Here is a 26,678-nt window from a genome sequence, read left to right as displayed (position 1 = left end):
GCAGGTGGAGAGACAGAGCTGATGAGTTTAAAAACTTCAGACTGTGTGTGGTCTTCTGATCTTATCTAGGTTCAAGGAACTGTGAAAGTGCACAGACTATAAATATGAGGTCTGAGCTGCTGCTCAGAGCAGGTTTCATGTCATTATGAGGATGTGATATGGTCACAAGTGCTTGAAAAGCATTAAGGATGTGGTTTGATAAAATAAAGATACAGACCAAACCTATGCAGCAGAGTTTCACAGAGGAAGAGCTGAAACAACCTTCAGTGTTTGAGTTTAACTTCAGTGTTACAGTTACAGCTGTGCCTCCACTTTGTTCCATGTGTCCACTGTGCTCCCCTGTCTGTCTCTCTCTGTATGTGTGTGTGTCTGTGTCGGGGTTTGAATTACAGGGGAGATCGGGGGGGTCTGACCCTCCTGATTAAGGCTTGGACCCCCCCACAATAGGTAAAAACAACAGGTTGGGGGTTGAAACATTTAAACATCCTTCTTACCTGTAATTATAAATATTACAACATATTTCCCATATTCATACCTGGAAGAATCTTGGAATACCATTCCAGACACCCCTAAAGTGGACCATACCATTTCTTAACCTTGACGTTAGCTTAATGTCTCATAAACAGTCAACAACTGTCTCTAACAGTGCAAATACTTACATTTACATCACATTTGCACACGGACACTGATTATAAATGGATGGAGCCTGATAAGCCGCTATATTTGATGAGGGCATAACCACTCTAACAAGATTTAATCACTGTTTATTATCCAGCTTACTGTGTGTTCACCAACCAATGCGGTACTCATGAACCATAACCACAGTCACTGGCATTGGTGTTACATTACTAATGTTCTAAACATAACTAGTTATTGGCTCATCAAATGCAACTTTCAAATGCAGTTTTATTTGCCTGTTCAGAGCCTTACTTTACTTCCTGTATTAAAGATGTGGTCATGTCTGGGCTTGAAGACTTTGGTTGGAGGTGTGGCCTGTGATTAATTAGCAGTGTCACACATAAACAACACAATGTCACTACATACAGAATTGATGATTAAGACAAAATTGAACCATGTTCTACCACCAGAGCGGGTCTGGTTCAGACCCAGTCCAAACCTGCCTGTAACCTCTAAAACAAGAGCAGTCATTCAAAAGGACCCAAGTGCAGTCAGATCTGATTCTATTAGAGCTGAAATATATAGGGCTGATCCAAAATCTGGTCCATCTGAGTTATTACACATAACTGACACACAGAGCCATGATGATACAATGGGAGATTATCCAGACCCACTCAGGTTGAATTTAATCTGACTTGGCTTCCACATGTCTCATGAACAGTATAACTGCCAGACTGAGGTTCTAGTGAGAAGTTTGGGCTGAAAAGCAGCTCCAGTTAGAAGGAAGATCACACAAGCTTTGGACCATTCGGCACCCAGAACCAGGCCAGTGTTATCAATCACAGCAGGATTTAGGCCAGCCTGAATTCACCCAGTCTACATGTATTTTGTGGACTTGGAGAAGGTGTATGAACGTGTCCCTCTGGGCGTGTTGTAAGACGGTGACACTGGGGAACATGGGGTACCGGAGCCGTTATACGAGCCATCTGGTCCTTATATAACCACTGTGAGAGATGTGTCTGTGTTCTCAGTAGGAAGTCGAGCAGGGTTCCAGTCGGTATTGACCTCTTCCTGTTTCATGAACTGGAGCTTTAGCCACTTCCATTTAAACAGCTATCGGCCAGAGTGCAGAGCTGGGGGGTCTCAGATTACATAAGTCTGACAGTAATTTCAGATCATGTTGTGTGGTTTCAGGGCTGTGGTCCCCATTGACTTCCTCCTTAAGATGGACTTCATGACTTTACCAATATAAGGATGTGAAGATTTCACCAGCTTCATATGGAACAATAAGCGTCCTAGACTGCGGCTCTCCCTCTTACACCTACCATATGAGCAGGGAGGGCTAAGACTTCCTAATTTGAAGCTCTATTATTGGGCAGCCCAACTCCGTGTTGCCATGTATTATTTCCTTACTACAGAGGTTCCTGCTTGGATAGAGATAGAAAGTAGTAAACTAAAACTTCCACCAAACCTGTACCTTCACTCAGCACAAACCAAAATACTTGTCAGGTGTGCACATAATCCAGTCTTCAAAAACACTATATTAATCTGGTATGAAGCCCTAACTTTCTAAATGAAACTCCTAAACTTTCATGTTTCACATCTCTCTGGGGTAATGACAACTTTAGAGCAGGGAGACGTGATATGGGATTCAAACAGTGGGTGGAAAAAGAACTTAGCAGAGTGAAGAATTTATATAATGAAGGTACTCTGATGTCATTCCAACAGTTAATGGATAAATATGGCCTTCCCAGGAAGCACTTTAAGTACTTGCAAATTAGGAGCTTTATATATTTCCAAATTAAAACCACCTTAGAACCAACTTTATCTACCATTGAACAATTTGCGGTAAACCATTTGCATGGTAGAGGTCAGCTGTTTTGTTTTTATTTTTAAGTTTTATGATATATTATTAGCAGGCCTCAGGGAGAGCTCATTTTCATATCTATCCTCTTGGAGGAATGTTCTTCAGTTAGTCATCTCTGCAGAGGACTGGGAGGAGGGATGTCTCCAAGCCCAAATCCAAACTATAAATATCAAATACAAACTGTTACAGTATAAATAGTTGCTCAGAACTTATATCAGTCCTGTTAAATTACATTTAATTTAATCCTGATGTCCCTGCTACTTGCATCAAGTGTACTGAAGATATTGGTACCCTCTATCATTGTATGTGGGGATGTCAGAAACTCCAGATATTTTGGAAAGAGGTTCTTGAGCTGATCTCCAAATTGACAGAAAGTGTTGTTCCCACTGAAGCTAAAATATATTTACTGCATATATACCCTTAAGATCTTACAGTAAACATAAGGAAACGCAAGCTAATTAATTTCTCCCTGCTGCAAGCCAAATGTGTAATTGCTTTAAATCCGAAGGAAACTCAGGGACCCAATTCTAGACAATGGGTTGAAGAGATGTCTTGCAGTCTGGCATTAGAAATGCTGACTTACACAGTAAGAGGGAAAGTTGATGATTTTTATAAGATATGGACGCCTGTCTTTCATTTTTTGAATAGCATGAATATACAAATGCCTGGAATTGGATGAGGACAGGTGCCACCATTAATACTATATCAAGATGATTTGTACAGCTAGAGTAAGTAGGCTGGAGTACTATAGCTGTAAATTGAGAGAGTGGGATGGTGAATGAATTATATCGTGTTTTTTTTCTTCCTTTCTTTCTTAACTAGCTTAATTAACTATGTTTAGAAGTATCTGTGTACACCAGTACAGATGCTCATGTATATAAGTGTGTATTTGTATATGTGTTATATATGTGTATGTGTGTCAATATATACAAAGTGTATGGGGTGTCCATATATGTATACGTATATAGTTTCTATTAAGTTCTGTTTATTATCATTATTTACCCATTGTTATGTTTATTATACAGTATCTCACAAAAGTGAGTACACCCCTCACATTTTTGTAAATATTCTATTATATCTTTTCATGGGACAACACTGAAGATATTTGATACAATGTAAAGTAGTCAGTGTACAGCTTGTATAACAGTGTAAATTTGCTGTCCTCTCAAAATAACTCAACACACAGCCATTAATGTCTAAACCGCTGACAACAAAAGTGAGTACGACCCAAAGTGCAAAAGTCCAAATTGTGCTCAATTAGCCATTTTCCCTCCCCGGTGTCATGTGACTCGTTAGTGTTACAAAGTCTCAGGTGTGAATGGGGAGCAGGTGTGTTAAATTTGGTGTTATCGCTCTCACCCTCTCTCATACTGGTCACTGGAAGTTCAACATGGCACCTCATGGCAAAGAACTCTCTGAGGATCTGAAAAAAAGAATTGTTGCTCTACATAAAGATGGCCTAGGCTATAAGAAGATTGCCAACACCCTGAAACTGAGCTGCAGCACGATGGCCAAACCATACAGCGGTTTAACAGGACAGGTTCCACTCAGAACAGGCCTCGCCATGGTCGACCAAAGAAGTTGAGTGCACATGCTCAGCGTCATATCCAGAGGTTGTGTTTTGAAAATAGACGTATGAGTGCTGCCAGCATTGCTGCAGAGGTTGAAGGGGTGGGGTGGGGGGTCAGCCTGTCAGTGCTCAGACCATATGCCACACACTACATCAAATTGGTCTGCATGGCTGTCATCCCAGAAGGAAGCCTCTTCTAAAGATGATGCACAAGAAAACCCGCAAACAGTTTGCTAAAGACAAGCAGACTAAGGACATGGATTACTGGAACCATGTCCTGTGGTCTGATGAGACCAAGATAAACTTATTTGGTTCAGATGGTGTCAAACGTGTGTGGCGGCAATCAGGTTAGGAGCACAAAGACAAGTGTGTCTTGCCTACAGTCAAGCATGGTGGTGGGAGTGTCATGGTTTGGGGCTGCATGAGTACTGGGGAGCTACAGTTCATTGAGGGAACCATGAATGCCAACATGTACTGTGGCATACTGAAGCACAGCATCATCCCCTCCCTTCGGAAACTGGGCCACAAGGCTGTATTCCAACATGATAACGACCCCAAACACACCTCCAAGACAACCACTGCCTTGCTAAAGAAACTGAGGTTAAAGGTGATGGACTGGCCAAGCATGTCTCCAGACCTAAACCCTATTGAGTATCTGTGGGGCATCCTCAAATGGAAGGTGGAGGAGCGCAAGGTCTCTAACATCCACCAGCTCCGTGATGTCCTCATGGAGGAGTGGAAGAGGATTCCAGTGGCAACCTGTGAAGCTCTAGTGAACTCCATACCCAAAAGAGTTAAAATAAAAAAGAAAATAATGGTGGCCACACAAAATATTGACATTTGCACTTTAGGGTGTACTCACTTCTGTTGCCGGGGTTTGGCTGTGTGTTGAGTTATTTTGAGAGGACAGCAAATTTACACTGTTATACAAGCTGTACACTGACTACTTTACATTGTATCAAAGTGTCATATCTTCAGTGTTGTCCCATGGAAAGATATAATAGAATATTTACAAAAATGTGAGGGGTGTACTCACGTGTGTGTGTGTGTGTGTGTGTGTGTGTGTGTGTGTGTGTGTGTGTGTGTGTGTGTGTATATATATATATATATATATATATATATATATATATATATATATATATATATATATATATATATATATATATATATATATATATATATATATATATATATTTTTTTTTTTTTTTTTTTTTTTTTTTTTTCTTTCCCCTTTTATATATGGATTTTTGTACCATTGTTGCAGAAAGCAAAGGAGTTTAAAAACATTTAAAAGCTCGCTGTCATTGAACACAAGTTGGGGTTTTGCAGAAAGGGTTGGTTATGATTCATGTACTGACACCTTCCTGTCCCTTCCAGGTATCTGAAGATCGTCCATCCTTTAGGAACTCACATCCTGCAGACAGTACGAGCCGCTTACATCATCTCCATGGTAACCTGGGTTGTTCTCCTGACCATGACGTTCACCTACATCCTCATGTCGCTGCTCACCCAGGAACCATTACAGTCTGACTCCATGACACTGAGCTGTGACATACTGCTCAGCCAACCACTCAAAGTGCTCTACAAAGTCCTCCACACCTGCTCCGCCGCCATCTTCCTGCTCATTCTCACCTCCCTGGTTTTCTTCTACTACAGCACCTCACATAGGCTGTCGCTGGCACAGCAGAGGCAGCCGGCGTCCTCCAGCTCCAAGAAACTCGCCAAGTCACGCAGGAACATGTTGGTGCTGGTCAGTGTCTTCTGTGTTTGCTTCGTTCCTTACCACCTGGTTCGTCTTCCGTACGTCTTCCTGAAGGGGCAGTACTCGCGGAGCCAGGTGTTGTTCTACCTGAAGAATCTGACCATCATGATGTCAGTTCTGAACGTCTGCCTTGACCCGCTGATCTACTTCATCTTCTGCAAGGCCTTCCGGGCCCAAATGAGCCTGGGGAGTATGTTCAGCACCACGCAGGTCACAACGCAAGCTGAAAGATTTGAGAGGAGAAGCAGCGATGGGTGGCTGAGCACCCTCAGAATCAACAGGAAGACGTCGCTCAGCATGACAACAAACCACAACTGTGTGCTGTAGCTTAAAGCTAATGGGGACCAACACCTATGACACAACAATCACATCACAGCTACAATGACTGGAGTCTGCAGGTAAAAAGGACCAGCCAATGGGAGTTGTCTTTCAGTCACCTGCTTTTTAACAATGTCAAGCTTCCAACAGACTTGGTTTTTCTACTCTTGCACTTTGTTCCCATATGGCAGCAGGTGAATCTTTTTACTTTCTTTTTTCTTTCTTCTTCTTTTGTCACAAAGTTTGAAGAACTTCATTACTCAGAAATCATGTAAAGAGACATCACAAAGCTAGAGTTGAATTTCATGCCAGGTGTAAACTTCATAATTTATCAACTATTCAAGTATTTTCTGTGATATAAACATTCCTCTGCACAGACGTATTCTTTATTAATACTGAGGCACTCTGAGAGCCATCAAAGGACTGTATTCAGAGAACAAGAATATATGTATGATTTTAGATATTTAAAGTAATGTAAAAAAAAAAATATGTCAGCAAAATTAAAGTTTGATCATGTGTTGAGAAATGAAATGTTGGGTGTTAAATGAGTGCAGCAGGTTTAAATGTCAGAATGTTTTGAAGTTGCAGAACACCACAAAAGTGTACAAATACGTCCTGTATGGGCCATAGAGATGAAGCTAAGATAAATCAGGCACAAAACTCCAAATGCTAATTTTGTGTGGTCTAATTTTGTTCCCTACTTTCATTTATTTCTTGGGCAGCAAATATTAAAAAGGTCAAAATATCCAGTAAAAAACCTAATGGACAAAATAGAGAACAGTCTTGCAAATTCTCAACTTAGAAGCTTCTCACTTTTCCCAGTGAGAAAGTTTAGTGTCACAGAGATACCATATACCCATTTGTTAAAGATATTAGGCAAATAAAAAAAACACAGTATGTTTGTACACTGTAAGAAAAACAGTATCACGTGCAGTGCACTCACTCCACAACCAGCTGCACTCCAAAGCATCAAACAACATTAAAAAAAGATGTTGCTTTAACATATGACTATAAGTGGATTCCCTCACCATTAGCATCCACAACCATCTTCATCCCAACAGTGTGTTCTGTTGTACTTCCTGTCTTTCCCGGTGCCCTCTGAACTCTAAGAAACATTGCTACCCCTCCAAAACGGTAAAAGTACACTCCCTGCTGTCCGATATCAACACCTACAGCAGGGAGCTTTCATTATAGTGACTTTTCTTTCCAGTTAGTATGTTTTTTTTTTTTCCCTTTACCACCTGGTTACATTTAGAAACAATATGATTAACAAACTTCAAGAATCTCTTGAAGACTTATCTCTTCAGAGAGCACCTCCTCTCCTAACACAGGTCTAGCTCTTACTATGCATTCACTTCTTTACCTGCTCTCCTTACACTTCTTACTGTAAATAGATGTAGTACTTAGTGCTTACACCAAGGTCTACTACTGCAGTGAAACTTCAGTGATGTAAGTCCCCATTGATAAAAGTGTCAGATGAGTAAATATACAGTCAGGTCCATAAGTATTTGGACAGTCACACATTTAAAAAAATTTTTGCCTGTTTATACAACCACATGATGTGATTTAAGTGTGGTCTTTCAGCTTTATTCAAGGTGTTTAAAAAAATATTACATTTACCCTTAAAGAATAACAACTACTTTTATACATACTCCTCAATTTTTAGAGGCTCAAAATGAATTGCTACCTCTGCTACCTTTCTGAGAAGTTAGTTTTGTTTTTTCAGCCTAATGATGCCTCCTTCACTTGCAGTGACACCTCTTTGGACCACATGCTACCAATTCCAAGGACCAACTACCAATCCCAAATTCAACATTTGTAATCAACTCCAGACCTTTTATCTGTTTAATTTGTCCCGGCATAACAAATGTGCCCATAAAACACCTTGTCAGTCACTCTGGGGAGTATATATCAAAGTAGTTGTTATTCCTTAATGATTAATCCCATGTTTCTGTTAGACACCTTGAATTAAAGTTGAAGACTACACTTGAATCACATCTTGGCTGCATCATTTCAAATCTATTGTAGTGGTGTAAAGAGAAAACATTTTTTAAAATGGGTCACTGTCCAAATATTTATGGACCTGACTGTAAATCTAACGAACAGCACTGGTCACACAACAGTGAGGAACACAGTTCAACCCCGTTTCCACTGTGGAACTTAGTAACTTCTGAGGCGTTGGTGTGAGGTCTTGCCTCACGTTTTCACAGCGAAACAGGACATTCACATTTACGTCATTAAAAAGGCAACAGACTGCAGCAGTGCTGTTACATGCTAGCTAGAGACAGACAACCATGGCAAGAAGTGACGCCAATACTGATATTGATTATTATGCAGTGATTTTTGAACATCAGTATCATTGAATTATTTGAAGATTGCATATGCACAATGTGATGTGGATCTTTCAGACTGTGGGGAGTTGCAGGGCTGCAGCCTAAGTGTTCACCTGAATTTTGTATCTCCTGAGGAGTGCTTAAATTCAGTTCCAGGAACTAGTCCCTAAAGCAGGACTAGAACAATGTAAATGTAGCAGTGACAATGGAACTCTGGAACAGGGTAAATCTAGACTCATCAGACCACATGACCTTCTTCCATTGCTCCAGAGTCCAATCTTTATGCTCCCTAGCAAATTGAAGCCTTTTTTTCCAGTTAGCCTCACTGATGGTTTTCTTAAGGCTACACAGCTGTTCAGTCCCAATGCCTTGAGTTCCCTTCACATTGTGCGTGTGGAAATGCTCTTACTTTCACTATTAAACATAGCCCTGAGTTCTACTGTTGTTTTTCTTCGATTTGATTTCACCAAACGTTTAAGTGATCGCCAATCACGATCAATCAGGATTTTTTTCCGGCCACATTTCTTCCTCGAAGATGATGGGTCCTCACTATCCTTCCAGTTTTTAATAATGCGTTGGACAGTTCTTAACCCAATTTTAGTAGTTTCTGCAAACTCCTTAGATGTTTTCTCTCCTTCATGCATGCCAATGATTTGACCCTTCTCAAACAGACTAACATTGTTTCCACGACCACGGGATGTGTCTTTCGACATGGTTGTTTAAGAAATGAGAAGCAACTCATTGCACCAGTTGGGGTTAAATAACTTGTTGCCAGCTGAAAGATAATCGCCCATGCAGTAATTATCCAATAGGAGGCTCGTACCGATTTGCTTAGTTAAATCCAGGTGATGACTTTTTTTTTGGCCAGGCAGTGTATTTTAACATACCTCTTTTTAACCTGTTCTGTATTTTTAACCATATCTATATATTTAAACATCTTAAATACACATGAACACATATGAATTATTAATGCATACATTATTTATACATTGTCATCAATATACATCCATTATTTTAGCAAGGGCTACATATCAGACTGGGGTTAGTGTTAGGGGCACATCCTTGCTCTTCATCCTGCCTATAAAACCTAAAAAAAAAGTCTATGTCTAGGGTTAAATCCAGACTGGAAGGAACTAAACACTGAAAACATGGAAAGATGGGACCTAATCTGATTATTATTGGGATTTGAGGTTTTACACAAGGATACACATCTTGGACATGATGCGGCGATGTATGTTAGTTTAAGTCTAATTTGTTGATGCTCTTATGTGAAAGACATGTTGTGTTCAAGGATGTGAGAATTATTCCTGTACTGGTACTAATCTGTTAAGTTATGTTTACCTTTAGATGTCCTGGACCATGTTAAGTGTGCAATATCATCATCATAATCAGCAGCAGCAGCAGCAGCAGCATCTCATTTCATTACTATATTCAGTAATGAAAAAAGACCAAATTGTATATGTCTTGACCATGTATAGTCAATGTGCAAAATTGAGAACATAGTTGGAAACTATTGTGGAGCTTCTGTAACAACTGATATCATCACATCTTATCATCATTCAGTCGTGTCAGCTGGTTTCAGTCAAGTGTCAGCTGGTTTCAGTCTAGTATTAGCTGGTTTCAGCTCTACCTGTTTACTTCTCTCCTCCTCTCTGTGCTCACATACACAATATTTTAATACAGCTGAATTCACAATAAAGCTGTTTTCATTGACATGTTTTTCTGTTTCTGTTGTCATGACAACAGAACAAGTTTCAAACACTGATTGAAACATGATCCATTAAGACGACATGTTAACCAGCAGTCACTTCTAGCCGCTGCTGAAATCCTGATTTTACAACCATGACGATGTTGTGGTTCAGCCAAAAAAGTAGTAGAATGCATTTAGGTGACAGATGTTACGGCAAATGACTGCTTATTATTATTATTGTTGTTGTACTACTACTGCTATTATTATTATTATTATTATTATTATTATTATTATTGTCGTCGTCATTAGAAGCAGTTGTATTACAGTATACTGAATGTGTGTGAAATCTTCTGCGGCGAGTTTGGTGAGGGGAAGTGACACTTCCTCTTCTCTGCACCTCCACCAGACTGCATGAGACTGCAGAGTCACATCAGGCTGAACAATGGGGAAGGCTGATTTAAGTGTACTACTAAACACACAGACTAATACTGATTGTTGTTAAAACTCATTCACTTCCCTGACATATAAATCTGCTCAGAGAAATAAATATGAACATTGTTACAGATACAAAAGTACAAATCAATCATTATTTTACAGGATGTTCTTTTCCTACATCCAAGAAGATGTGTTATTAATGTATAAAATGTTAGCTGTAAATGCATGAAACCAATCTGTGAGCAGTCTGCTTGCATTGTTGCTGAGGAGGAGGAATAATTATAATGACAAATAACTTCTGATATACATACAGTGGAGGAAATAATTATTTGATCCCTCGCTGATTTTGTAAGTTTGCCCACTGACAAAGAAACAAATTTTAATGGTAGGTTTATTCAAATAGTAAGAGATAGAATATCCGAAAAAAAAAAAAAAAAAAAAAAAAAAAAAAAATCCAGGAAATCACTTTAAATAAAAGACATAAACAGACTTGCATTTTATCGAATGAAATAAGTATTTGATCCCCAGGCAAAACATGGCTTAGTACTTGGTGGCAAAACCCTTGTGGGCAAGCACAGAGGTCAGACGTTTCTTGTAGTTAATTACCAGGTTTGTGCACATATCAGGAGGAATCTTGGTGCACTCCTCTTTGCAAATCACCTCCAAATCCTTAAGGTTTCGAGGCTGTCCCTCCACAGATTTTCTATGGGATTAAGGTCCGGAGACTGGCTAAGCCACTCCATTACCTTAATATGCTTCTTTTTGAGCCATTCCTTTGTTGCCTTGGCCGTATGTTTTGGGTAATTGTCGTGCTGGAAGACCCATCCACGACCCATTTTCAGTTCCCTGGCGGAGGGAAGAAGGTTGTCACTCAGGATTTTACGGTGCATGGCCCCGTCCATCTTTCCATCAATGTGGTGAAGTCGTCCTGTCCCATTAGCAGAGAAACACCCCCAAAGCATAATGTTTCCACCTCCATGCTTGACAGTGGGGACGGTGTTCTTGGGGTCATAGTCAGTATTTTTCTTCCTCCAAACACGGCGAGTCGAGTAGATGCCAAAGAGCTCGAGTTTGGTTTTATCTGACCACAGCACTTTCTCTCAAGACTTCTCTGAATCATTCAGGTGATCATTGGCAAACTTCAGACGGGCCTGTACATGTGCCTTCTTGAGCAGGGGGGCCTTGCAGGCACTGCAGGATTTTAATCCATTGCGGTGTAGTGTGTTACCAATGGTTTTCTTGGTTATTGTGGTCCCAGCTGCCTTGAGATCATTAGCAAGCTCCTCCCATGTAGTTCTTGGCTGATTTCTCACCTTCCTCATGATCAGCGATACACCACGAGGTGAGATCTTGCGTGGAGCCCCAGAACGAGGTCGATTGATGGTCATTTTGTGTTTCTTCCATTTTCGAATAATTGCACCAACAGTTGTCTCTTTCTCACCCAGCTTCTTGCCTATGGTCTTGTAGCCCAATCCAGCCTTGTGCAGGTCTACAATCTTGTCCCTGATGTCCTTAGACAGCTCTTTGGTCTTGCCTATGGTGGAGAGGTTGGAGTCTGATTGATTGCATGGACAGGTGTCTTTTATACAGGTGACTGATTGACACAGGTGTCTTTGCTGCAGGAAACAAGTTTTTTTCGGTGTGTCTAAGGAGTAGGAGTATTTAACCAGTCTGTGGGAGCCAGAATTGTTAATGGTTGGCAGGGGATCAAATACTTATTTCACTCAATGAAATGCAAATCAATTTATATCTTTTATATAATGTGGTTTTCTGAATTTTCTTTTTGATATTCTGTCTCTCATTGTAAAAAGGAACCTACTTTTAAAATTATAGACTGTACGCTTCTATGTCAGTGGGCAAACTAACAAAATTAGTGAGGGATCAAATAATTATTTCCTCCACTGTATGGTGTGTGAGTATTGCATTAAAATGAAGGCTTCTATAAGCCACGGGTACCACAACCTCATTCTTTAATAAAACAACATAAGAGGCTTTGTTAACCTCATGTAATAGGAAAGCATTCATTGCAAGTTGCATGTTGATTTAACAAGAACAGAAATATTAATTTGTCCATTTCAACCATCTTGTTTCATCCAAGGAAATGTTACTTCTCTGTCGATATGGTATTTTTTCAGATGCTGAATTTGCCTGATCATTCCTCATCAGTTCTGACAGTTGCTGTCTTCTGTCTGCAGCCACTGCATTCATTTCACAGCAACTTCTAACAGACACTAGTCTGTTGTGCTGAGGTGGGGCATTTTTGCATTTCCGCCTGATCAGACCACCTTTTATTGCAAATGCAAGGCAAATTTCTGTGGCTTCACTTGGCAGATGATGAAATTCATACCTCTACATATGTGACGAGGTCAATTTTATTGTGCATGTTTTGCTTACCAAATTTTGTTATTTTGCATGTTGTGGTGTTTTGTGTGTTTGTTTACAGAGATTTATTATTTTGGATTATACTGAGTTGCATGTAGTGTGATCCCGAGTGTTTCTTCTTCTGTCTTCTTCTTCTGTGCCTGAGGCCTGCTCCACCCTCCACCTGTCGCTTCAGCTGGTTGGAGAAGGAGAAGATCCAGAGACTGTGGGATCCTTTGGTGAGACTTTGGGCTGGGTTATTTATTTATTTTAAACAATAAATTTTATGAACACTCTTGGTTGGACTCCTGGTTTTTAACTCTGTTCAACCCTGATTTTAAATTAAGAACCTGCGTTTTTAGAGTCCTAGGCTCTCAAACCTAGGTGGCGGTTTTTTTTTTTTTTTTTTTTTTTTTTTTTAAATTACTAATCTTTTAATATTTATTATTTAGACTTCCTTTTAGCCTGGCCACACATCTCTGTGTACTGCACAGCTGGTACAGTGTGGACACTTTCATTAGTTATTCGAACATCTGATACAACAGTATTTGTTCTGTAATGTCTCACAGCTGCTTTCATCAATACTCTAATACCAGCAATGGATCAAATGAAGTGTGTGATGTGTAATGAGTTACTTGTAGTGACGACTCAGTGATGTTCTTCACCTGTATCAAATGTCTGAGCATCTTTCTGCTTGAAGCCAGGATGACCGGAAAATGACCCAGCTGACTCTTTAACAGTGAAAAACAGACTCACTAGCTGATGGATGAACAGAGACACTGGAACATAGAACAAGCAGATGATCCCACAAGCAGCCAGTGAATAATGGCAGGATCAAATCCTGACTGGGGAAACTAGGATGTTAGCTGTGTCCCAGTTCAGGGGCCACACCCTTCGGAGGCTGCATTGGAAGACTGATTGTGTCCCAGACTGTCCCATGTTAAAGGCTCCTTCAAATGCTTCCTTTTCATGGTCAACGAAGTCTCCATCACGTGGATCCTTCCTGGCCCAACCTATCCAGGGATTCATTGCTTGCTGGTTATGAAAATAATATAGAGCCTGAGGATTACACTTTTAGATGTAAGTATTCCCAGAGGAGAATTTAGGAATTTTTGGAGATTACTGAATTCTGACCTGTTTCTCCTAACCCCCCCCCCCCCCCCCCCCCCCCCCCCCCAGGAGAAATGAGGAGCAAAAGAAGAGATCAAGATCTGAGAAACCAATCCTGTCCAGTTTGAGAATAACAGGAGAAAAGAAATCTGATGTTGTGCTTACAAGTCTTCATTTGATCACAATCACAGATTCAGGTGTTAGTCAGGCTCATTTATGAACAAATCAAATTTTCTTTAGGATCTAACTGTTCTCAGAGCTGATTATTTCAGACAAGTAAAGATCAGAGCAGCGAGAGAAAAAAAGACTCTTAAGTTTATAGGAGTTGAGCTTGAAATATGAAAAAATGGTCAAAATCTTATATTTATGTTAAACTGTGTCTGGGAGAAATAGGCCAGACAAAGAGGAGATCTTATTTTGAATGTTCCTTTAAACCTCAAGATTTTGAAAGAAAAGTGTTGTCAAGGTTGCTAGACGACAGGAGCCATGCTTTGTGATGCAACAGTAAGGGCGGAAACAGCTGGTGATGCAAAGTGAAAATGTTCTGCAGGCCAGACTGTCTCATTTCAGTTCAGTTCCTCTGATTTGGCACACAGCTCAGGGGTGGGGGTGGGGGTGGGGGGCAGGACACTCAGGTGATTGCAAAAGGGCAACAGGTGAGAAGTGGAACAAGGCATAAAGTCCAGGGAAGAAAAAATGTCTCAAGGGAGAACTTGCAGAGGAGGGGAAGAACACAGACTATAGGGCTGACTAAGGAGAATAATCTCCTTTTCTAACCACTTGTCCATTAAAATAATAATTCAATAAAAATAAGGTGCAGAGGAAGAGGCCAGAGTGAGAGATATTCAGATCATATAGAGTTTCCTGACATAGGTGCTTTTGACATTTTTATAAATTTGTTAAGTAGAGAAGATTCATTCACAAACTGTGGGACTCCATCATCTCCTTTCCTTTTCTAAAGGAAGGTACAGTGTTTCCTACTAATGCACCCTCACTTTATTACTCTTTATTGGCCTTTATCACTCTTACTACTTTTATTTCCTCATTAAGTTTCTCTTTTGTTGGATTTTAGTTTTTCTTTTCTGATATTTTGGCACCAACCACCAAAGTCAGTTCCTTGTATGTGTGAACATACTTGACGCTCAATAAAATGCAATTCTAGCCTTTCATATAAATGAAAATGTTAATAAAAGAGGAATTAAAATGTGTGTGATCTACTCCAAAGTAGTTTAGTCCACACCGACAGTACAGATGCTGCTGAGCCTGTCACATCTGTATTTTCATCTGTCATCAAACACAGTTCCTGAGTATTTGTATGTCTGTTTGTATGACTGTTGGGAGACTGTGTGTTTTGGTTTTATTATCATGTCTTTAGTTATACTTATTTTTAAATGTAAAATGCACACCAACCCACAGACTGTTGCATTCTGGGTCCATGTGATGGAGCTGACTGACTGAGAGGAGAATGTAAAACAACTAATTTTACAACATGGTGACAGAAACACTTGAAGAGTGGAAAAAAAAAAAAACAAAAGCTGAGGGAAAGGGTCAAACCCCGGCTCCTTCCTCACCTCCACACAGCTGACCAATCACAATGTGAAGTGGGTGTGAATGATGGTTTTCATAGTCAGAAAGATACAGAAACAGTCACACACAGAAACCCCTTAATCTGAGGTTGAAAATGGGAGGGGAAGGTGTGGGAGGGGATTTCTGCAGCTTCCCCACTATCTGACCACAGTTCTGATGGAGTATACTGGCAGCTTTAGTCTTGTTCAGAGGTTGCATTACCCCAACCCCATTAAAGTGTGTGTGTGTGTGTGTGTGTGTGTGTGTGTGTGTGTGTGTGTGTGTGTGTGTGTGTGTGTGTGTGTGTGTGTGTGTGTACAAGCAAATGTGTAAGGGTATATGGGTACATTTCTGCCATTCAGTCAGTATCTTTATTTTTTAAAGGTACTTCCACACTTAATCATCATCACTCTTCTCCCACACAGGTAACTGATATTTAACATTAATATCTGTAGTCATGAGATAAACCAGAAGTCCCTCATTTAGTTTCCTCACTTTAAAACAGATCAACTACTGCTTTTCTGAAACCAACATAACTCATGAGTCAGTTGCTGAAAAGCCCATTTACAGCTGCCTGTGTGTGTGTGTGTGTGTGTGTGTGTGTGTGTGTTTTGCAGGGAAGCGTGGCTTGTGGTCTGCTGACGACAGCAGCATACTAACAGTCAGGAAAACACCTTCGCTGCATTTGTAGCTTCCGCGGCTCTGAGTACATGAGCACACTGGACCAAACACACTCCGAGGGCCTGAGGAGAACCCAGAGAACCGACCAGTCCTCAGGGGTCCAACACGTGGTCTTAGGGCCAGTGAGAGGACAGCGCAGGAGGTAAGAGATTATTCAGGTTTATTTTGAGCTTTTCCAGGCTAATGATCACACTACAGTTAAAGTCAGACACTGTCCTCCTCAGAAGTGATGCTGGTTCCTCTTCAGCTCAGTTTGTTCGTCTTTACTCACGCTGAGCCTCTGCTTCTGTTCACAGTAATTGAAACAAGAAAAAATACTGACTGACAGTCTGAAGTACTGTGAAGGATTTTCTGTCCACTGGGCAGTGATGTAGATGTCTGATTTAGTGTGTAACTGCTGTGGTAACCTGAGAAGTTATGTACAGTAAATGCTCCGTACTAAACCCCTGAACAGTTTACACAGCCAAGCAGCTCCCCTTTTACCAGGGGTAAAAGGATTTACTCAACCCAGGTTCGGGGGTTCAGGATTCAGTCTGTGATTTCCTTTATGGTGGTTCTACATAATTAAAAACAGGCAGACAAAACCTAGTCAGTTAAAATGGACAGATACAGTACTTACAAAAAGAACAGTAAATTAATAAATGTAATTTCAGGTATGGACCCCCCCCCCCGAAAAAAAAGGAAGTAATTAATGGAATGAAGTTGGGACTCAAAAACATTAGGGGACCTTTTTCATTTACTGTCTTTTTTGTACTGTATTTGTCAACATTATTGGTGTATGTTTTGTGTTTTAATTATGTAAAACCACCATAAATAAAAAGTATTAAAAAAAGACATTAGTGGACCATTACACAGTCTGTGATTTTATCAACCCCAGCTCCCTGAATCCAGTGTCTTCTGGTTTCCGTTGCTAGATTGTGTATTAATTTTTTCGTCTTAGCCCTGCCCACCATGAGGAGAACCCGCCGTGTCTTTTCCTCTCCTGTGATGTCATTCTCCAGGAAAAAAGTGCTCCAGTCTCTCGACGTATTCAGACCAGTCATTGTCCCTCTGATGAATTCACTGAGTGAATCCACCACAGCCATGATAAGTTACAAACTGCTCAGAAACGTCTTCGTACTAACGTTAGGCAGTCATACTGGATTACATCCTTGGCCCCAGCTGTGGTAACCTGTGAGCAATAACACACAGTTGATGCTATTTACAAAACTTACCAACACATTTACTGCTCAAAGGTCCCAGGGTGCAGCACCCTCAATACGTCGTGGCACAATTTCAGTCTGACACCAGCAAACAAAGATGGAGACCAGAAGTGATATGCTCATTTTGTAACTGCAGGATGACACATAATCAAACTTAAATGTTTCTTTTTTTGATCCACATTCACCCTGCGACACATATGGAGATAATATTTCACTAAACCAGAAGAAAAGACTTTGACCTGATGAGAGGAGGAAGGAGGAGGAGCTGGTGTTTTTCATCTCAGTCTTTTCTGTAAATGATCATTTGACAGATCATAGAAACACTGGACTCTATTGGTTTATATTCTAAATTTAATGTAATATCTGTTTTCTCAGCAGTTTAATCTTCAGCATCAACTTGCTGATAGCGGCGGAAACAAACGCCTCTCCCTCAGTTCTTGTGTCCACAGTCCTCGTGTACCTTTGACAGATGTTTTCTGACCCAGCAGTTCATCTTCATCTTTTGTCCTGAAGATTCGATGAGGAGAGTCTCACGTTGCTCAGGACACGTAGTTGTTCAGAAGTTTCACTTTGGACCAACATGTCGGTCTGAACAAACAGCACCAATGAACAGGCTCCAACCGTCTCCTGCTTACTCAGCTGGGTTTTAGTTGTAACACTGTTGGTATTGGGGTCAGTTCTTTGATGGATCTTTCTTAGTTTGAGATCACAGGAGTTTCGGGGTGACACCTTTGTACCTCACAACCACACCAACAGCTGGGTGAGAGAAATGAATGACCGCAGTGGGCTCTGGGCTCAGAGACAGACCGCCATCAGAAAAACAGAGAATACCAGCTGAATGATTCTTTAAGGTCGGACTGAACATCATGCACACGCTTGTTTTTCTTTGTGAAGGTGAAACTGATCATCATGTTTGTTTGCCAGCTGGTGTATGGACTGTACAGTTCTGTTATTTTCCTTTTCTTTCTGTATGTAGATGGTCTGTGGGATGGCCTATAAATAACTTTAACCATTTTTAATGACATTTTACATGTCATGTTGACACACTTTAAGCTTTTATGTTTTGTTTAATGCTACTGGGTCAGAAGTTAGGGGTTATTCAGTGGAGAAATGAGGTCATGTGAAATGACAGGTGAAATTTATGTCTTATTCATGCCCTGTTTGCTGAGACCAGGCTGGTTCTCGTTTCATGAACCAGGAAAAATCTTAACTAGTGAGGACATGTCAGGAGCAAATGTGTCTATGAAGACAGATCCCCTCCAAGGTTAGCTACGTGCTCAGTCTAAAAACATGTCACATCTTTTTAAGTCTCTTTTTTTTAATCTGACATGTTTTTGAAGATTTACATCTTTAGTTTGCTCAGAGCTGAGTGAACCAGGAAATATTGAGAGACAGATTTAGAAAAAGACAGTTACTGACATAAGCATAAACATATAGAATAACACTAGAGTTATTCTTTAACAGCACGAAACTGTAGTTGAAGTTTTTCAGTGCATTGTGTGTAATAAGTGATGTCAATCTTCTCTTTCTAATGTCATCAACTTAGTTTTGAAATCTGGGACTAACAAAACCAAAGTTCATCTTACTCACTTTGTGACATTTAACCCACAACTGTCTGTCAGCTTAAAAATAACAATATTATGTAAAACTCCCTACTCAGATGTGTGGAGAAAACCACACCACACGCCCTTGAGTAAAGTTGTGTTGATTGCTGCATTATTACAAATGTCAGTGTGAATCATGTTTGAACAGAATAGTAGCTGCTCTGTCTAAGACAAAAAGTGACAGAAAATTTCCTTATTTAGGATTTCCTGCTGCAGACAGTTTGTCTGTTACCGCAGCGTTTGCTTCACATCCTGCCCAGCGGCTCCGCTCACCTGTCTGTCTGTCACACCCTGCTCTCTGAGATTTAAGATCAACTGTTGGAGCTCCTGTACATCCAGCAAGACAAATCAAGTTAATCCTTGTAGAATATTGTAGACTGTTGCATCCTCCATTTATAAAGGTTCAAATAATTAGAATATTAACATAATTAACTTTAAAAGGCTGCTTCAGTCCCCTTTCACCAGGTCCCAGAGTTTGTTTGAGAACGTTTTTCAGTAATTTCATCAAATCTGTCAACGAGTCAGGTTATACGAAAACCATAAATAATGGGACAGTTCCACAGGGTTATAGCTTGTGAAGGGGATCAGCATCTGATCATATCCTTAGTTTGACAGATCAGTGACAGTGAGAACAGGGTCTTGGCAGCGAGGGACCGGGCACTGTTAAGATATGGGAGGAAAGAAAAGATGAACTCAAAACATACACTCTAAAGTTCTTGAGTCTAAAACTCTTAATAAATAATAACTGATATTTTCCAATCTTCAGTTTATGGTTAGGGTTAGCTTTCCAGCCAGTGCCAGAAGCCGGTGTCTTTTCAATTTCACTGCCTTGGCTGACTGCAGGACGTCAGCATCGAAAAATGTGGAATCCATTCTTCCCTCAATCTGTGCAGTGTTTCCTGTGCTGCTGGCTGCCACGCAGCCACAAAGCAGAATATTTCCACCTCCATGCTGAACATGTTGGCAAGTTATTAAGGACTGACTTGGTGCCCAGACCTTTGCACATATCAGATTTACAGCTTTTACAGTTTTCAAAGTTCAGAACAAAATACATAACAATCGAAGAGAGGCTCATTTGTCTCATGTAAAATAAACAAAACTGTCGTAACTTTAATTTAAAAGTAAATTCTCTTCCCACAAGTCTCTGCTCTTCCTGTTTCCAACCAGACTGTGAAACTCACTGTGAACATCAGACATCCAAACCACAATCAGAGCAGCTGCTGAAGATACAGACTTCCTCAGACATCTTCCTCAGTAAGAACAACATCGAACCTGCAACTCCTCGTGTTACGTTTGTTTCAAACACAGTAATGATGCTTTCTCTGTTGAATTTTATTTCATTTCGAATTTAGCAGTAAAACTATTCACCATGAATGAAAGCAAACCAATGCTGTAAGCTTTGTGTTTTTCAGCTCCAGGTGAGCACTGCAGGTATTTGTGATGCTTCCTTCTTCCAATGTCAGCGCTGGAGGAGCTGAGCAGGGCAAGCAGTGTATTGTCAATGACCAGATGTTACCCTTTACTGTCCTCTACATCCTCATCTTCATCATCAGTCTGCCTGGAAACCTGCTGTCAGTGTGGGCCTTCATCCGCAGTCCCAGAGCAAAGGTGAGAGTTTCTGCAGTGAAACTGGAGGTAAGATCTTATCAGATGTGGTGGTGGAGGATGTGAAATTGGAGCATCAGAAGAGATGGAGATAATCTGAGGTGAGATGAGGACAGGTGAAGAAATTTAAAATGAGATGTTATGAGATCAGATAAGATTGAATAGAATTACATGAGGTGACTTGGGGTAAAATATAATGAGTTCAGGCGAGATGTCATGATGTTGTCTCATGACATCTCACCTGATCTCATTATATTTTACCTCAGGGGATCTGAAAGGATTTCAGGTGAGAGGAATCAATTCAAAAAGAGCTAAAAAAGTACAATGTACAAAGTACAATGAGTGAGCTGAGAACATGAAGTGAGATGGAACATGAGATGAGACGAAGCAGAAAGAGTTTTGATGAGATGAGAAAATATAAATGTAGGTGAAGTAACAGGATCTCATGTCAGGTGAAGTGTGATGTCATGAGATTAGAGGATGTCAGGTGAGTTGAAATGAGAGGTGACAAAATGTAAGTCAAGATGAGATTTTATTTAATCCAGTTACTGTGACATGAGATTGATGAGATTTGATGTAACCATGCAAAATACCAGAGTTAAAATATATTAAGATCATGAGAGATGTGATGAGAGAAAATGAAGTGAGATTTGGTGAAATGGTTTTTATCTAAGGTGAGGTTATGTCAGCTGAGATAAAAAAATAACTGAGGATTTATGTCAAGAAGAGATTTGTTTAGATGAAATTGTACTGTTAAGAGGGGTGATGTGAGATAAGTGAGATAAGATGAGATGAGATGAAGTGAGACAAGTTGAAGTGAGATGAAGTAAGATGAGTTGAAGTAAGAGAGTGAAATGAGAGGAAGATATGGCGTGAGATGAGGTGGAGTTAGATGAGACGAGATGAAGTGAGATGAGACGAGATGAAGTGAGATGAGATGAAGTGAGATGAGATTAGAGATTAAGTCTGTCTGACACTGTCTGAGAATCTGATTGTAGAGGGATATGAAGAAGTTGTGGTGAGATCAGTTCTAGTGGTATTAGGTGAGAAAAAATAAGATGAGACAAAAAAAACATACAGATAATAAAGTTCATAAAGTAAATAAATAAGTTGAAGTGAATTGAAACAAGATGATGATGTCAGATGAGATGAGAACATCAGACATAACCTGAAACAAATGAAGAGAAGAGAAACTGATGAAACAAGAGTAGATATGTCCAGTCAGGTCAGGGTTTTAAGGATTTTATAGATAAGGAAAGAAGATGAGGATAGAGTAAAGTGAGATAAAATGAGATGACGTGATGATGCCACTCGTCAAGTTAAGTGACATACAATAACGAGGAAAATGTAGAGGCAAGATGAGATGAGATAAATAATATAACAAAATGTTGAGTGAATTATTTTGAGATGAGATGTGGTGAAGCATGATCAGTCAGTGTTGAGAAATTAAACAAGATGAGGTCATATCACAAAGGAGGAGATGAGGTGATGTGAGATGAGAAATTGTATCTGATGAAACTATAAACTGAAATAAAAGTGGGAATTTATGTTGAAAAGCATTTGTAAGTGTAAATACTTCTGTGCAGCAGCAGAGCACCAGCGTCTACCTGGTCAACCTGCTGGTGGCCGACCTCCTGCTGCTGCTCGCTCTGCCCTTCAAGATCCTGAAGGACCTCGGGGCGGCGCCGTGGAGCCTTATGGTGTTTCACTGCCAGGCCAGCGCCGTCACCATCTACATCAGCCTCTACGCGTCTCTTGCCTTCCTTGCCCTCATCATTACTGACCGCTACCTGCAGGTACAGTGGGGCTGCCTCACCTTTCTCTGTAAACCCACAGCCAGTAGCAGTACAGGTGGAATACACCACTGTCCTATTTCTCACTATTTCCCAATTAAGTCATTGTGGATGTGAGTCAGAATAAATGGTGAAGTGTTGAGCTGTTTCTGGGGAAGGTGGTCTTGGTGGCTGATGGGTCTCCTCTCCTGCAGCACTACCACACGATGCGTTGTCTGCGGCTGCAGGAGGTCGGCTTCGCCCGGCTGCTGTCTCTGGTCATCTGGCTGCTCCTGCTGCTCATCATGGTGCCCAACATGCTTCTGCCCATACAACAAGTCCAGGTACAGTAACTCCTCTTGACTGAAGACTGTCAACTGGATGTTCCAGTTGTGTTCTGTTTGTGCCCTGTGTCAGTCACCCCAGTGTTTCAGACATATAGTTTAAGTTTTTTGTCGGTTATGAATAAATATCAACATATATGCACTGTTAAACATCCCACTGTGGGTCTGTTTTCAGGTCCAGCAGTACCTCAGCTGTTCGTCCCTGAAGAAGGACATCAGCCTCCACTGGCACGCCCTCACTGTCTTCCTCTGCACAGCTGTGTTCCTCAACGCTTCCGCTGCTGTGCTCATCTCCAGTGGACTGGCTCTCAAAAGACTCCTGGCTAGTCGCACCAACACCAAACTCTGGACTGATGCAAGGCGAGTGGCCGGTAGTGTGACGGCCGTGGCGTTGGCCTACATACTCAGCTTCGTTCCATACCATGTTGTCCGGACACCATACACGCTGGCCCAGACTGAAGTCATCACAAATTGCGAGACCAAGCGGCAGCTGTTTCTGGGGAAGGAGTCAACGTTGCTGCTGACCGTGCTGCACCTCTGCTTTGACCCCCTGCTCTTCTTCTACCTCTACACACCTTTCAGACACACGGTCAGAGCAATGTTCCCCTGCAGCAGAGAACAGTCAGTCAGCGATGCAGAAGAACAGGCTGCAGAGGAAATGATGCAACATACAACATCTGTACAGCAAGAAATTGCGGCTTAACCACAGACACCAAGAACTACTTCAAATAAAGAATGTTGAAATATACTGAGTGTTGGAATATCCTGAGATGGGTCAAGTGCATATTTAGCCTAGTGTAACAAAAAGACTGGAGGTATATGGAAACTTGTAGTCTAAAATACACCTCTCAGCTCCGCTCTGCCTCGTACCCTGAACTCCAAGCTCCGGTGCTGTTAATCCACTGTTTATTCAGTATGTAACTGCATAAATCTCATTGTGCATGTGATATCTTGGTGTTAGTTTCTGGGAATCTTAATTTGTATGTTACACTGATTGTCAATATAGGGACTAAAAAGTCAGCATCAAAATCTGAAATTATTATTGTCTTCTGATGCTGTTAAAGGGTCTTTATATCAGTAAGGTATGGAAGGCTGGAGTAAAAGAGACCTTCTGTATATGCACATTCAATATAATGCTGTTTGACAATTTATAACTCATGATAATAATTAAATAAAATAATTTGTCATGAAATTTAAATTTTGAGGTATTAAACAAACAAAAACAAACTAAACAAAGTGTTGAAGGCTCCAGCCTTTCATTCTGTGGATGAACCAGCAGAGAGCAGCAGTGACCAGTGTTCATCACTGTTCTGCATCATTCACCTCCATTCTGTCTTTGTACAACGACACTGTAACAAGTGAGTTTGACAGCTTTAGATTTATTGGAAGGTTTGTGTGTGTATACAGAACTGTGTACAATGTGTAGTTCCAATAGTATCATTATTGGAGGTGTGGGGTGATACATGGCAGTGTACAAATACTGAACTACTCTTCATTTTTAAACAAACTGCATTAATGAAAAGGATGATAATAATGATATTATTAATAATAATGATAATAATATAATTTAAAACTAATAAATAATCTTAATAACATAAAAAAGAGAGGCAAAACAAAGAGAGTGACTGTGAAAATCCAAGTGTACAAAAAAGAAGAAAGAAGAGAACTCAAAAAGTAGAACCTGACCAGTAGAGTGTAGCATGATGATTTACAATCCACTGTTGCAGTTTTATAAACAAGTTATTGTAAATGTTATCAATCCAATCACCAGCTGAGGGTTTGGGGCTTTAAATGTCCTTGCTGTCTGCTGTAACTGAAATCTTCAGTAAGTATTTGACACCAGAGTCAAATTCATTTGAAAGCAGGTCAGTCACATCAAGGAGGAAGTTTATTACAGACGAGTCTAGTCAGTGTGTTCAGTCCTGTCACCTTCTCTTTTTTTGAACTTCCTGTCATAAACTCTCACTAATTTATAATATTAGTTTCTTGATGTATTGAGATTTGGTGATGTTGTTTTAAAATGAGAAAGTTTCTTGAAGATAAAGTGATACAGTACAGTATGTGCTTTTATCTGTTGGATGTAGTAACAATGAAAACAACATTACATGAATGATATGTCAAGAAACTATGTAAATATTTTTGTAGGCTGTGGATCACTGATGAAGCTAGGCTAACAGTTTCCCTCTGCGTCCAGTTTTTGTGCTAAGCTATGCTAAACCCTGGGGTGGGTGATATGACCTTAAATCACTATCACAATTATTTCAAACTTTAACTGTCATTACAATTGATGAAAGATTACTTTGGCACTTATTGGTCTCTCTCTCGTTGGCCATATTTGATCATGTGATTGTGTTTTAAGCGATTAAACAAATTGGTGGTGTTACCTTAGGTTGTTATGCATGTTGCATTCACCTCTGTCTGATAGTTGTAACTGATGAGACACAATCAGGAGGTGAGGAAGGTGTGTATGTCATGGTTCCCAGAGTTTTCAAACTACAATGGATCCAGCAGCATTTCCGAAAATCTCCGTTTTAGGGGCTGAAAAACTCTGGAGTTGTATTAACGGCCTGGAGTAAATGTAAAAGAGACACCTTTTAAATCTAAAAACTTTATCTTCCTGTCAAAACTAAGCAATGTTTAGCTCTGACTTCACTCAGCTGACCTGCGACTGTGGCAAAATACAGCTTGCGGTGTAGGTGCACTTGTGCATAGGAACATGGTAGTTCAGGGGTTGAGAATAATGTCCTGCCAAAGTGCTGTTGTGACGGGAAGAAGCGCAAAAAATTTTCTAAATGAAACATACAATCAAACTAAAATTGGATTGTTTCTGTGGGCGTCTTTTGTCTAAAACACATTTTTTTCCTGATGGGCCACATCCACAGCAGAACATTCCTGAGCTGCACTGGACACAGAGAAATGAAACTCATATCCATCTACCTGTCTGACTGATGATGCTACATTACCTAAATGTCAGACTGGGCCTTTAACCGGTTTGCTGGACACTGATTCATCTTCTAATCCAAACAGCTCTATGATCTAATGGAGTAAACACTGAGCCAGGGCCTGACCTTGTGACTGTGAGGTTACACCTATAAAATTATCCACAGCACCTTATAATAATGGTTAATCATGTCTCGTGGCGGTCGAGTACAAATTACAGTTTGAAAAGCAGACTGTAGAAAATAAGCTCAACTTCTGCCCCTGAAATCTATTCTGCATTTTCTATTGGTAGGAGACAAAAGTAGCTGAATCAGACTGTGTTTAAATCAGTTTGTTGGATTCACTGTAAAACCCACAGAAAACACATGAAATACATGGAGACATTGAAGCAGCTGCTATGAGGACATATTGTACCATTCAACTCCAAGCTGTATAGACAACCACACAATCACACAATGTCATGGAATGAGAGAAAAATCTAAATGCCTCTAAATTAACATTTCCATAGTGTTTTGAAGGAAGAGCAACCAAATACAGGATCGCTAAGTTAGAGGAGGTTTCTTCAGCCTCTCACCAGACAGGACTCTCTCCTCTGCCAAGCTCCTCCCAGCCAGAACATTTTAAATATGCAGTGTGGGGAGTTGGGGCTGTATGGGGGCAAACAGCTGTGCGGAGACTTGGCAAAGTAGTATGTGACGACATGTGGGCCCCACACCCACCCAAGAAACAATGAACTGGAGGATCACAGAGGTTTTCAGTCTTACCAGTTTGAACCTCTGGCCACATCTGCATCTCCTGGACCTCGTAGATGCCAAGTTCTTGGAGGTCCAAGAGAGGACAGGAGACAGAGGTGTTGTTTCCTCAGCCAAGGTGTTGGTGGAGTAACCAGTCACTTTGGCC

The 26,678-nt window shown here is 40.5% G+C and overlaps 2 protein-coding genes and 1 pseudogene across 4 annotated transcripts in view; 2 read left to right on the top strand and 1 right to left on the bottom strand.

Annotated features, from left to right (window-relative positions):
- The window catches only part of LOC139632144 (P2Y purinoceptor 14-like), a 17,850-nt gene extending 7,035 nt beyond the window's left edge, over positions 1-10,815 (top strand). For both annotated transcript variants that reach the window (XM_071496927.1, XM_071496926.1), the window contains one exon: positions 5,433-10,815. In XM_071496927.1, coding sequence (XP_071353028.1) covers positions 5,433-6,144 — 712 coding nt within the window. In that variant the 3' untranslated portion in view covers positions 6,145-10,815. The remainder of the gene's footprint in view (positions 1-5,432) is intronic.
- Positions 10,816-11,122: 307 nt separating this feature from the next.
- Positions 11,123-13,983, bottom strand: LOC139632397 (uncharacterized; annotated as a pseudogene).
- A 789-nt stretch (positions 13,984-14,772) lies between these two features.
- On the top strand, positions 14,773-25,574 carry gpr171 (G protein-coupled receptor 171). 2 transcript variants are annotated; one of them, XM_071496929.1, is made up of 7 exons: positions 14,773-15,029; positions 16,248-16,453; positions 20,285-20,371; positions 20,530-20,725; positions 22,312-22,518; positions 22,710-22,838; positions 23,014-25,574. In XM_071496929.1, exons 4-7 carry the CDS (start codon positions 20,558-20,560, stop codon positions 23,539-23,541), a joined length of 1,032 nt encoding a protein of 343 aa, XP_071353030.1. In that variant the 5' UTR covers positions 14,773-15,029; positions 16,248-16,453; positions 20,285-20,371; positions 20,530-20,557; the 3' UTR covers positions 23,542-25,574. The 2 variants fall into 2 exon arrangements, with proteins under 2 accessions (XP_071353030.1, XP_071353029.1); XM_071496928.1 differs by having other exon boundaries at positions 14,774-15,029; positions 22,309-22,518.
- The last annotated feature ends 1,104 nt before the right edge of the window (positions 25,575-26,678 follow it).

Source organism: Trachinotus anak, unplaced genomic scaffold (genome assembly GCF_046630095.1).
Source record: "Trachinotus anak isolate AG129_WGS33_773 ecotype Australia unplaced genomic scaffold, CSIRO_AGI_Tana_v1 ptg000014l, whole genome shotgun sequence".
Lineage (NCBI taxonomy): Eukaryota > Metazoa > Chordata > Actinopteri > Carangiformes > Carangidae > Trachinotus > Trachinotus anak.
Note: the sequence above shows the minus strand (reverse complement) of the source record. Positions and strands in the feature narration are given on the sequence as shown.

Excerpts from the sequence above, each read along its gene's own strand:
- gpr171 (XM_071496928.1), top strand. The coding sequence starts at position 20,558 with ATGCTTCCTTCTTCCAATGTCAGCGCTGGAGGAGCTGAGCAGGGCAAG. Across the intron at positions 22,519-22,709 it reads TTACTGACCGCTACCTGCAG|CACTACCACACGATGCGTTG; the intron begins GTACAGTGGGGC and ends CCTCTCCTGCAG. Across the intron at positions 22,839-23,013 it reads TGCCCATACAACAAGTCCAG|GTCCAGCAGTACCTCAGCTG; the intron begins GTACAGTAACTC and ends GTCTGTTTTCAG.